This window comes from Hemibagrus wyckioides, linkage group LG04 (assembly GCF_019097595.1).
Source record: "Hemibagrus wyckioides isolate EC202008001 linkage group LG04, SWU_Hwy_1.0, whole genome shotgun sequence".
Lineage (NCBI taxonomy): Eukaryota > Metazoa > Chordata > Actinopteri > Siluriformes > Bagridae > Hemibagrus > Hemibagrus wyckioides.
This window is the reverse complement of record NC_080713.1, coordinates 4,273,608-4,285,816: the sequence shown is the minus strand read 5'-3', so window position 1 is coordinate 4,285,816 and position 12,209 is coordinate 4,273,608. Positions and strand designations below refer to the sequence as shown.

The 12,209-nt window shown below is 41.2% G+C and overlaps 1 protein-coding gene across 3 annotated transcripts in view; it reads left to right on the top strand.

Annotated features, from left to right (window-relative positions):
• Positions 1 to 12,209, top strand: part of iqsec3b (IQ motif and Sec7 domain ArfGEF 3b) — a 43,845-nt gene that overhangs the window by 25,690 nt on the left and 5,946 nt on the right. For all 3 annotated transcript variants that reach the window (XR_009204452.1, XM_058387651.1, XM_058387652.1), the window contains exons 6-11: positions 2,497 to 2,658; positions 4,121 to 4,243; positions 6,813 to 6,979; positions 9,282 to 9,421; positions 10,799 to 10,924; positions 11,479 to 11,578. Coding sequence is in view for 2 of the 3 variants with exons in the window: in XM_058387651.1 (XP_058243634.1) it covers positions 2,497 to 2,658; positions 4,121 to 4,243; positions 6,813 to 6,979; positions 9,282 to 9,421; positions 10,799 to 10,924; positions 11,479 to 11,578 (818 nt within the window). In the remaining variant the exon portion in view is untranslated. The remainder of the gene's footprint in view (positions 1 to 2,496; positions 2,659 to 4,120; positions 4,244 to 6,812; positions 6,980 to 9,281; positions 9,422 to 10,798; positions 10,925 to 11,478; positions 11,579 to 12,209) is intronic.

Sequence of the window (12,209 nt, the reverse complement as noted above, 5' to 3'; positions counted from 1 at the left end):
TTTCTTTCTTTCTTTCTTTCTTTCTTTCTTTCTTTCTTTCTTTCTTTCTTTCTTTCTTTCTTTCCTATTTTTGATTCTGTTATTCATTTTCCTATTTTTTTCTCTCTGTTCCCTTCTTGCTTGCTTCTTTTCCTTCTTTCTTTTCTCAACCTTTCCTTCCACACTTCCTCATATTTGTCCATCCGTCCCTTTTTCTTTATTTCTTTGATTCTCTTTTTTCTGTTTTTTTCCTTCCTCTTTTCATCTTTCAGTCTTCCTAATTTTTGTATATTTCCTTGATTTCTTTGATTCTTCCTTTTTCATTTCTTTCTTTCTTTCTTTCTTTCTTTCTTTCTTTCTTTCTTTCTTTCTTTCTTTTTAATACAGTTTTCTGGTGACTGTGGAAAAAGAGTGAAGAGCTGCAGGTTCACTGAGTGACGCCATTTTTAGTGAATCCACCGATCAAAGCTGTTGTAGTTATGTGTGAAATAAACGGAATGATTTAATGCTGGATATTGATTTCTCCCAGACAGGGGGTTTGGGGTGGGGGTGGGGGTGGGGGTATTGTTAAGTGCTCTTCTGGATTATAGCAACCAACAGTTCCCTCAAAATCACACAACAAGCCGTTATTGAGAGATGCTTTTAAGTCAGCTGAAAAAGTTGAGATTTAATGACTAGCCTCCTGCTGCAGAGATCAGAAATAAAAATAAACACTGATGCAATGTGGACAGAAAACACTTTCCAATACACTCGTTTAAGATGCTCAGTAGCAGTTTGGTTTCGGCTTCATTAATCTGAAATGGATGTAGAAGATAGGCTATGGCAGGTCATCATTTCTAGCAGTGAAAATTCTCTGGAGTGGTTGCAAATAACACCATAAAAATCATTAAACACATCATCACTATCTGGAAATCTGATATTTAAAGCTGCAAATATTTTTGTCAGGTTTGTTTTCTTTGGTGTAACAGAAAACCTGACTGAAATACGCTAGCTATGCGTCAGACATCGAGACTAAAAAGGAAAAAGCAAATTCATAGAAAAGCAATCAAAGTGTTAATAAAAGATTTTTTATTATTATTACTGAATAAAATTTCAGAAGTTAATGTATATATACACCAATCAGGCATAACATTATGACCACCTGCCTAATATTGTGTTGGTGCCCCTTTTGCTGCCAAAACAGCCCTGACCCGTCCTACACTGTGTATTCTGACCCCTTTCTATCAGAACCAGCATTAACTTCTTCAGCAGTCTGTGCAACAGTAGCTCGTCTGTTAGATCAGATCACACGGGCCAGTCTTCACTCCCTACATGCATCAATGAGCCTTGACCGCCCATGACCCTGTCACTGGTTCACCACTGTTCCTTCCTTGGACCACTTTTGATAGATACTGACCACTGCAGACCGGGAACACCCCACAAGAGCTGCAGTTTTGGAGACGCTCTGATCCAGTGGTCTAGCCATCACAATTTGGTCCTTCGTCAAACTCGCTCAAATCCTTACACTTGTCCATTTTTCCTGCTTCTAACATCAACTTTGAGGACAAAATGTTGACTTGCTGCCTAATATATCCCACCCACTAACAGGTGCCATGATGAGGAGATCATCAGTCTTATTCACTTCACCTCTCAGTGGTCATAATGTTATGGCTGATGGTATATATTTTAAAAATTGAGAAAAAATAGGCTATGTTGTGAGAGTGTTAGTGTTTTATGTGCTATGATTAGGGTTGCCAGATTTGTTTGCTCAATACGAAAGTAGCTTCCTGAAATGAGTTTTCTATGAATAAACATTTATGTTTACATCAGTCAAAGCACCTCATAGTTCACAATTAGTTCAGTTCTGTGGAAATCCTGAAACACTGTCTATAAAACCTTTTAGCTCACGGTTCACCAACATGAACTGAATCTTTCGACTCCTAAATGTCTCTTTGCCTTTTTTTTCCTATATCTAAAACATTTTGAAGAGCAGATATTTACTTTGCAGTGCATTGTATTAAATGTAATAAAATAATTGTTAGTCTAAATCAACAAGGCACTACGAATAGTCAGAAACAGTAAGCATCTCCGCAATGTTACTGTCTCTGCTGTGATTGTGCCTCATTATGGAGATCCTGATAACTGATTGCCTTCCATAATTTACAAATGAACAGCTCAGATGTTGAAAAAAAGGTTTCCGAGGAAGCAATTAGCTCGATAGTGAAGATAAATGAATGAATAAACAACTAATGTGTTGATGACTTATTCACTAATGAATACCAATTGATTACATGTGCAGAGAAAGAAAGTGAAAAACAGCTCATATACACACCAAGGTTCACTCGTGAGACGCATGGTCCTAATGTCCACCTGGTTTTTGGGGAAGCAGATAAAACAGCAGCAGGTTAAATGTAGTGAAATGCATCACACAGGCAGATATGATGAACATCTCCATCTCTGACCACATCCACACACAGGATCGTGGTCCTCAGCTGAACTACTCACTCAGCACTATGACCCACTTTGCTTCATTTGCAGAAACCCAGACAAAGGCATCCAGTTCCTGATCTCACGAGGTTTCATCCCTGACACGGCCATAGGCGTGGCTCACTTCCTGCTGCAGAGGAAGGGCTTAAGTCGGCAGATGATTGGAGAGTTTTTGGGCAACAGCAAGAGACAGTTCAACAGAGATGTTCTTGAGTGAGTCGATTTTGTTTATTCATTTATTTATTTGTTTGTTTGTTTGTTTGTTTCTCAACTTTTTTATTAAAAAAAGATAAAGGTTTAATTTCAAATTTCAGTAGAATTATCGTTATGTAGAAGAGCAGCAGAGATTCTCGACCACTGTTCTCTTTCTTTCTTTCTTTCTTTCTTTCTTTCTTTCTTTCTTTCTTACTTTCAATCTTTCCATATTTTGTACTTGTATTTCCTTCCTTCCTCTTTTCACTGTTCTTCCCTCTTTCCTCCTTCTTTCCTTCCTTCCTTCCTTCCTTCCTTCTCTACTTTTCCATATTTTACTTTTCCATAATTCTTTCGACTTGCTATTTCTCTTCCTTACTCCCTCCCACCCTGCCCCGCTCCTTCCTTCCTTCCTTCCTCCATTAATTCCTTCCTTCTTTCCTTCCTCCCCACTCCTTCCTTCCTTTCTTCCTTCCTCTTTTCACTATGTTCTTCCCTCGTTCCTCCTTTTTTCATCTTTGAGACCTCCTCATTATTTTTCTTTATTTCTTTGATTCTCTATCCCATTTCTTTCTCTTTCTTTCTTTCTTTCTTTCTTTCTTTCTTTCTTTCTTTCTTTCTTTCTTTCATGCTTCTCTATTTCTCTTTCATTCGTTCCTGTTTTTCTTTCTGTCCTTCTATCTTTCATCACTTAAAGTTCTCTAATTGTTCAGTCATTTTCCGTTACTGAACAGCTTCCTTCAGCATTTCTGTCTTTACATCAGCTTCAATAATTAAATGGTTTCTGAAGTCGATGTGGGCCGAGTCGTACTGAGAAGCTTCTGAACCCTGCTTACAGCTGTCACATGGCTTGGGCGGTTTATACACTAGACAGACAGACAGACAGACAGACAGACAGACAGACAGACAGATAGACAGATAGATAGATAGATAGATAGATAGATAGATAGATAGATAGATAGATAGATAGATAGACAGACAGACAGACAGACAGATAGATAGATAGATAGATAGATAGATAGATAGATAGATAGATAGATAGATAGATAGATAGACAGATAGATAGATAGATAGATAGATAGATAGATAGATAGATAGATAGATAGATAGATAGATAGATGCTTTATTCATCCCAAAGGGAAATTTACAGCTTCCAGCAGTACCCACAAGCACAGGTAATAAATAAAATAAGAAAGGAATATAACAACAAATACTAAATACCCGATTTAAGGGCACAAAAATATAACACAAATATAACAAAATATACTAAGTCAAGAGAGTTAAAAAAAAATATAGCAAAAAATACTAAATACAGAGATTTAAGCAATATAAGTAATGTGCAAAAAAAGAATAAAAAAAAAACAAGAATAAAAAAACAAGAATAAAAAAAACAAGAATAAAAAACAAGTCCAGGTCTAAAACCACCGTTCTGTAACTCACTGACTAACCACATAGATCACATCTCTCACTGTCTGTCTCCCAGCTGTGTGGTGGATGAGATGGATTTCTCCATGCTGGAGCTGGACGAGGCTCTCCGGAAGTTTCAGGCTCATGTGCGTGTACAGGGAGAAGCTCAGAAGGTGGAGAGGCTCATCGAGGCATTCAGGTGAGAAGTGTGCGCAAATTCTTCTATATATTCTAAAATCAGAAAAGTAAATTAGGATTATTAAGAAAATAAGTGTAAAAATAATCAGAGATACCAACCTGAATTTAGGCATTTTCCTAAAACAGCACATCCTGGTCAGTTAAATCAGAGCACAATTCCAATTAAAACTTTATTAAAGAATGGCACCTCATATTTTTTATCCATTTAAAGTTAAAGAAAGAAAGAAAGAAAGAAAGAAAGAAAGAAAGAAAGAAAGAAAGAAAGAAAGAAAGAAAGAAAGAAAGAAAAATAATGAGGAGGTCTGAAAGATGAACAGAAGAACATGGTGAAAAGAGGAAGGAAGGAAGGAAGGAAGGAAGGAAGGAAGGGAATGAGAGTGGGAGGAAGGAAAGAAGGGAGGGAGAGTGGAAGGAAGGAAGGAAGGAAGGAGGGAAGAGTGGGAGGAAGGAAGGAAGGAAGGAAGGAAGGAAGGAAGGGAGGGAGGGAGAGTGGGAGGAAGGAAGGAAGGAAGGAAGGAAGGAAGGGAATGAGAGTGGGAGGAAGGAAAGAAGGGAGGGAGAGTGGAAGGAAGGAAGGAGGGAAGAGTGGGAGGAAGGAAGGAAGGAAGGCAGGAAGGGAGGGAGAGTGGGAGGAAGGAAGGAAGGAAGGAAGGGAGGAAGGAAGGAAGGAAGGGAGGGAGAGTGGGAGGAAGGAAGGAAGGAAGGCAGGAAGGGAGGGAGAGTGGGAGGAAGGAAGGAAGGAAGGAAGGGAGGAAGGAAGGAAGGAAGGAAGGAAGGGAGGGAGAGTGGGAGGAAGGAAGGAAGGAGGGAAGAGTGGGAGGAAGGAAGGAAGGAAGGAAGGAAGGAAGGGAGGGAGGGAGAGTGGGAGGAAGGAAGGAAGGAAGGAAGGAAGGAAGGAAGGAAGGAAGGAAGGGAATGAGAGTGGGAGGAAGGAAAGAAGGGAGGGAGAGTGGAAGGAAGGAAGGAGGGAAGAGTGGGAGGAAGGAAGGAAGGAAGGCAGGAAGGGAGGGAGAGTGGGAGGAAGGAAGGAAGGAAGGAAGGGAGGAAGGAAGGAAGGAAGGAAGGAAGGGAGAGTGGGAGGAAGGAAGGAAGGAAGGCAGGAAGGGAGGGAGAGTGGGAGGAAGGAAGGGAGGGAGGAAGGAAGGAGGGAGAGTGGAGGAAGGAAGGGAGGAAGGAAGGAAGGAAGGAAGGAAGGGAGGGAGAGTGGGAGGAAGGAAGGAAGGCAGGAAGGGAGGGAGAGTGGGAGGAAGGAAGGGAGGAAGGAAGGAAGGGAGGGAGAGTGGGAGGAAGGAAGGAAGGAAGGGAGGAAGGAAGGAAGGAAGGAAGGGAGGGAGAGTGGGAGGAAGGAAGGAAGGAAGGAAGCACCAAAAACACCTGATGTTAAAATAATCAGAGATACCAACCTGCTAATAACCTGAAGTTGAGCATTTTCCTATATCAGCACATCCTGGCCTGTTAAATCACAGCAAAATGCCAATTAGAACTTTTTCTTTATTATAGAACGACGCGTCATTTCTTTAATCCATTTATAGTTACATTTAATGATGTGGGACGTCTGTAGCCCAGGTTAGTTACTGTACTGTCACTTCCTCTCTAACAGCCAGAAACAGCCTTCTACTTTCTCTTGAAGTTAATAAGACAGAAAAAGTGCAGCTTGCCATATTAAAGCTTAAAATGTCTGTCCTGAAGACTTTCCTGAGACAGGGAGACATGTCCACGCATTACTCTGCTCTAATTTCTGTCCAGGGAGCTTCATTTCTGAAAATCCTTAATACTAAAAATAACAGTCTAATACTATAAATTTATAATGAGCGCATATAAAAAGTTGTGACTTTCTCAAGCATGACATTGCTTAGCCGTGTGTGTGTGTGTGTGTGTGTGTGTGTGTGTGTGTGTGTGAAGAATTAAAGTCCTCTGAGGGCTATTCTGAAGCAGAGAGCCTTAATGGAAAAAAAATTATGAAACACAAAGCCCAAGGCACGAGGCAGACTAAGTGCACCATCAGTGTTCTTCACTCCTGTTTCTTATTTCTGCTCCCTCATCTGTCTCTGTCTTACCTTCTGTCATGCACTCATTTTTCCTTTCATCTCTCTCTCTCTCTCTCCCTCCTTCCCTCTCTCTCTCTCTCTGCCTCCCTCTCTCCCTCCCTCTCTCTCCCTCTCTCTCTCTCTCTGCCTCTCTCTCTCCCTCCCTCTCTCTCCCTCTCTCTCTCTCTCTCTCTGCCTCTCTCTCTCCCTCTCTCTCTCTCTCTCTCTGCCTCTCTCTCTCCCTCCCTCTCTCTCTCCCTCCCTCTCTCTCTCTCTCTCTCTCCCTCTCTCTCTCTGCCTCCCTCTCTGTCTCGCTCTCTCTCTCTCTCTCTCTGCCTCCCTCTCTCTCTCTCTCTCTCTCTCCCTCTCTCTCTCTGCCTCCCTCTCTGTCTCGCTCTCTCTCTCTCTCTCTGCCTCCCTCTCTCTCTCTTTCTCTCTCGCTCACTCTCTCTCGCTCTCTCTCTCTCTCTCTGCCTCCCTCTCTCTCTCTTTCTCTCTCGCTCACTCTCTCTCTGCCTCTCTCTCTCTCTCTCTCTCTCTCAGTCAGAGGTACTGTATGTGTAACCCTGATGTGGTGCAGCAGTTCCACAACCCTGACACCATCTTCATCCTGGCCTTCGCCATCGTCCTGCTCAACACTGACATGTACAGCCCTAACATCAAACCCGAGCGCAAGATGCTCCTCGAGGACTTTATACGCAACCTCCGAGGTGAATTTATTTCATTTTTATCAGCATTAAAGGGGCGGTCTGTAATATTTAAAAGTGTCTGTAGACATGTGACTTCAGAGATGTGCTTTATATTGTTGCAATATTGCCTTCATTCCTTCTTTCTTTCTTTTTTTCTTACTTTCTTTCTTCATTTCTTTCCTTTGATTCCCTCCTTTTCAATATTTTTTCTTCGTTCTTTTGACTTGTTATTTCCCTTCCTTCCTTCCTTCCTTCCTCCCACACTTCCTTCCTTCCATCATTACTTCCTTCCTTCCTTCCTTCTTTCCTTCCTTCCTTCCCCTCACTTCTTCTCTCATTTTCCATATTTTTTCTTCATTCTTTTGGCTTGCTATTTCTTCCTTTTCTTTCTTTCTTTCTTTCTTTCTTTCTTTCTTTCTTTCTTTCTTTCTTTCTTTCTTTCTTTCTTTCTTTCTTTCTTTCTTTCCTTTGATTCCCTCCTTTTCAATATTTTTTCTTCATTCTTTTGACTTATTTTATTTTTTGTTATTTCTCTTCCTTCCTTCCTTCCTCCCTCACTTCCTTCCTGCCTCTTTTCCTTCCTTCCTTCCTTCCTTCCTTCCTTCCCCTCACTTCTGCTTCTCTCATTTTCCATATTTTTTCTTCATTCTTTTGGCTTATTCCTTCCTTCCTTCCTTCCTTCCTTCCTTCCTTCCTTCCTTCCTGTCAGAAATGTGCTGTATAAGATTTCTGTGTAATAGATCTTTTAATTTTCAATCATTTCATGCTTCTATTAATTGCAGAATTTTCTGGCCCTGAATTAAGCTCCATCTCTAGTCAGAGCTACTTAACCCCACCCCTTTTCCTGGAAAGGCTGCTTGGATTTTTTTTTTCAAGTCATTAAACTCATTAAAGTCATTAGACTCCACACACAGAATATAAAAATGAATTAAAAGTAATGATCTGAGAGCTATAACAATACCAGGCTGCATGCAATATATACACTATATTGCCAAAAGTATTCGCTCACCCATCCAAATAATCAGAATCAGGTGTTCCAATCACTTCCATGGACACAGGTGTATAAAATCAAGCACCTAGGCATGCAGACTGTTTTTACAAACATTTGTGAAAGAATGGGTCGCTCTCAGGAGCTCAGTGAATTCCAGCGTGGAACTGTGATAGGATGCCACCTGTGCAACAAATCCAGTCGTGAAATTTCCTCGCTCCTAAATATTCCACAGTCAACTGTCAGCTGTATTATAAGAACGTGGAAGTGTTTGGGAACGACAGCAACTCAGCCACGAAGTGGTAGGCCACGTAAACTGACGGAGCGGGGTCAGCGGATGCTGAGGCGCATAGTGCGAAGAGGTCGCCAACTTTCTGCAGAGTCAATCGCTACAGACCTCCAAACTTCATGTGGCCTTCAGATTAGCTCAAGAACAGTGCGCAGAGATTCATGGAATGGGTTTCCATGGCCGAGCAGCTGCATCCAAGCCATACATCACCAAGTGCAATGCAAAGCGTCGGATGCAGTGGTGTAAAGCACGCCGCCACTGGACTCTAGAGCAGTGGAGACGCGTTCTCTGGAGTGACGAATCGCGCTTTCTCCATCTGGCAATCTGATGGACGAAGTCTGGGTTTGGCGGTTGCCAGGAGAACGGTACTTGTCTGACTGCATTGTGCCAAGTGTAAAGTTTGGTGGAGGGGATTATGGTGTGGGGTTGTTTTTCAGGAGCTGGGCTTGGCCCTTAGTTCCAGTGAAAGGAACTCTGAATGCTTCAGCATACCGAGACATTTTGGACAATTCCATGCTCCCAACTTTGTGGGAACAGTTTGGAGCTGGCCCCTTCCTCTTCCAACATGACTGTGCACCAGTGCACAAAGCAAGGTCCATAAAGACATGGATGACAGAGTCTGGTGTGGATGAACTTGACTGGCCTGCACAGAGTCCTGACCTCAACCCGATAGAACACCTTTGGGATGAATTAGAGCGGAGACTGAGAGCCAGGCCTTCTCGCCCAACATCAGTGTGTGACCTCACAAATGCGCTTCTGGAAGAATGGTCAAAAATTCCCATAAACACACTCCTAAACCTTGTGGACAGCCTTCCCAGAAGAGTTGAAGCTGTTTTAGCTGCAAAGGGTGGACCGACGTCATATTGAACCCTATGGATTAGGAATGGGATGTCACTTAAGTTCATATGCGAGTCAAGGCAGGTGAGCGAATACTTTTGGCAATATAGTGTATGTATGTGAGATATCCTCCCTCTCTCTATCTCTCTCTCTCTCTCTCTCTCACACAGAAGTGCACACTAATCCCTTCTGTACTCTACTTCTCTCAGGGGTGGACGACGGTGCGGATATTCCGCGGGAGATGGTGGCTGGCATTTACGAGCGCATCCAACAGCGCGAGCTCCGCTCCAACGAAGACCATGTGACCTACGTCACCAGGGTGGAGCAGAGCATTCAGGGAATGAAGACAGTGAGTCTATCATCCAATCAGGAGCAGAATACAGACCCATGTGACCATTTCTAGCATTAATTACACGATTCTGCATCTTGTTTCTGTTTATGTTACTGAAAACATAACGCTGATATCAATAAAGTATTGACTCATTCATTACATTCAGCCATTTAAGAGGAGTCACACATTTAAAGGAAATGAATAAACATGACATTGAGCAGCTCTGTTCCAGCTTGGGCACAGAGCCAATTTCAGGGCCAGAAGAAAAATTAAAGCAGAAGACTGACATGGTTTATTGTGTATCAACAGAGCGAATCTGAGTTTAGAGGAATCTTTGAAATTATGTGATTATTACAGGTTAGGAAACATGTTTTCTTTTACACGTTGTACCTTTAAGTGTTAAATAACAAACAGTCTATGGAACTTCAGGGTTTCTCAGTACCCTGTGTATCATATTCATGGATTGTATGTAATGATTGATTGAGACTGAGGGAGATACAGAAGGTGAAAGGATCCACTTACTGAAGTTTCCGAGTGACATGAATGCAGCAGCGTAAAGTCGACTTCATCTCTAAACCCAGCTCCAAGTGTCATTCTGTCCTTCTTTATTTCTCTCTTTTCTCTCGAGGTGATTTTATTTTCTTTTTATCAGCATTAAAGGGGCGGTCTGATTTCAGACATGTGCTTTATAATATTGTATTCCTTCCGTGTTTTCTTTCTTTCTTTCTTTCTTTTTCTTTCTTTCTTTCCTTCCTACCTTCCTTCCATACTCCCTCCATTCCTTTCGATAGCTTCTGATTCTCTCCTTGTCCATATTTTTTCTTCATTCTTCTGACTTATTTCTCTTTCTTTCTTTCTTTTTCCATAGTTTTTCTTCATTCTTTTAACTTGTTATTTCTCTTCCTTCCTTCCTTCCTTTCTTTTTTCTTTCTTTCTTTTTCCATAGTTTTTCTTCATTCTTTTAACTTATTTCTCTTCCTTCCTTCCTTTTTTCTTTCTCTTTCTTTCCTTCTTTCTTTCTTTCTTTTTCCATAGTTTTTCTTCATTCTTTTAACTTATTTCTCTTCCTTCATTCATTCATTCCTTCTTTCTTTCTTTCTTTCTTTCTTTCTTTCTCTTTCCTTCTTTTCCAATTTTTTTCTTCATTCTTTTGACTTATGTCTCTTCCTTCTTTCTTTCTTTCTTTCTTTCTTTCTTTCTTTCTTTCTTTCTTTCTTTCTTTCTTTCTTTCTTTCTTTCTTTCTTTCTTTCTTTCACACTTCTCTATTTCTCTTTCTTTCTTTCTCTCACTCCTGTTTTTCTTCCTTCATTCTTTCATCAGTTCTCTAACTGTCAGAGACGTGCTTCATAATATTTCTGTGTAATAGATCTTTTCACTTTTCCTCATTTCCTCAGATCCTGTCCATGCCTCACCGGAGGCTGGTGTGCTGCAGTCGTCTTTATGAGGTCAGCGACGTGAACAAGCCACAGAAACAAGCAGCCCATCAGAGAGAGGTGTTCCTTTTCAATGACCTCATTGTGGTGGGTTACTCTGTGTTACACACACAAACATGCGGGTCTTACTATCCTCGTGAGGACCTTCTGTTGACATTTAATGATCAGTGCACACCTACTGCTATACATAAATCTAAAAATAAAACCTTCGGTCCTTTAATTGTTTAGAATTTTAAAATTAAAAGTGCATAATTGTCCACATAAGGTCAAAAATGTCAGATATTCCAGTGTTCATGGAGACTTTTCCTCCTCACCAAGATATTAAAACATGCTCACGTAATACAGTACCTAAAAAAACAACCGCCTGTATTAACATTTTTGGTGAAATGTCAAGAAAAGGGTGCAAGTTAAATCATCTAGAATTGGGAGGTCTAAGGAATGGATATGTACTGTACTGAGAAATGTTTGTGACCTTTTTATTAAAAATACACCATCTAGGACAGTATAGATCACTCTAATAGACACTGCATCCCACACGCTATACGTTATCTGTGTTAGAGTTGACATCCACTGTCTTTACACACAGCCGTATGTACACAAACACACGGTTACATGGATTAAGAGTGTGTTCTCTGTGTCAGATACTGAAGCTGTGTCCCAAGAAGAAGAGTGTAGCAACATACGTGTTCTGTAAAGCCATGGGTCTGCTGGGGATGCAGTTCCACATGTTTGAAAATGAGTGTAAGTCCATATACACTATACACAAACCTGATATACAACTATACACAGATTTATTCCATTGTATTTAACCTACACAGATCAGGCATAACATTATGACCACCTGCTTAATATTGTGGTGGTCCCCCTCCTTTTGCTGCCAAAACAGCCCTGACCCATCAAGGCATGGACTCCACTAGATCCCTGAAGGTGTGCTGTGGTATCTGGCACTAAGATGTTAGCAGCAGATCCTTTAGGTCTTGTAAGTTGTGAGGTTGGCCTTTATACTTACAGGACTTAAAGGATACTTTTGATAGATACTGACCACTGCAGACCGGGAACACCCCACAAGAGCTGCAGTGTTGGAGATGCTCTGATCCAGTAGTCTAGCCATCACAATTTGGCCCCTCGTCAAACTCGCTCAAATCCTTACGCTTGTCCAGTTTGTGGATGTTAGTGGGATGGTGTTATCAAGTGCTCAAGTTTAGTCTTCTGGTACCAGAGGACATTTTTCTACACGTCTCTAACATTTATGTCCAACTTCCTGTGGACAGCTTCTCTCATCTTAGCTGTGGATCCTAAGTTACTCTTTTCATAGTTTCATAGTAATGAACTTGATTTCTGACCTTGTTTTTTAGACCTCATAATCCTGCCT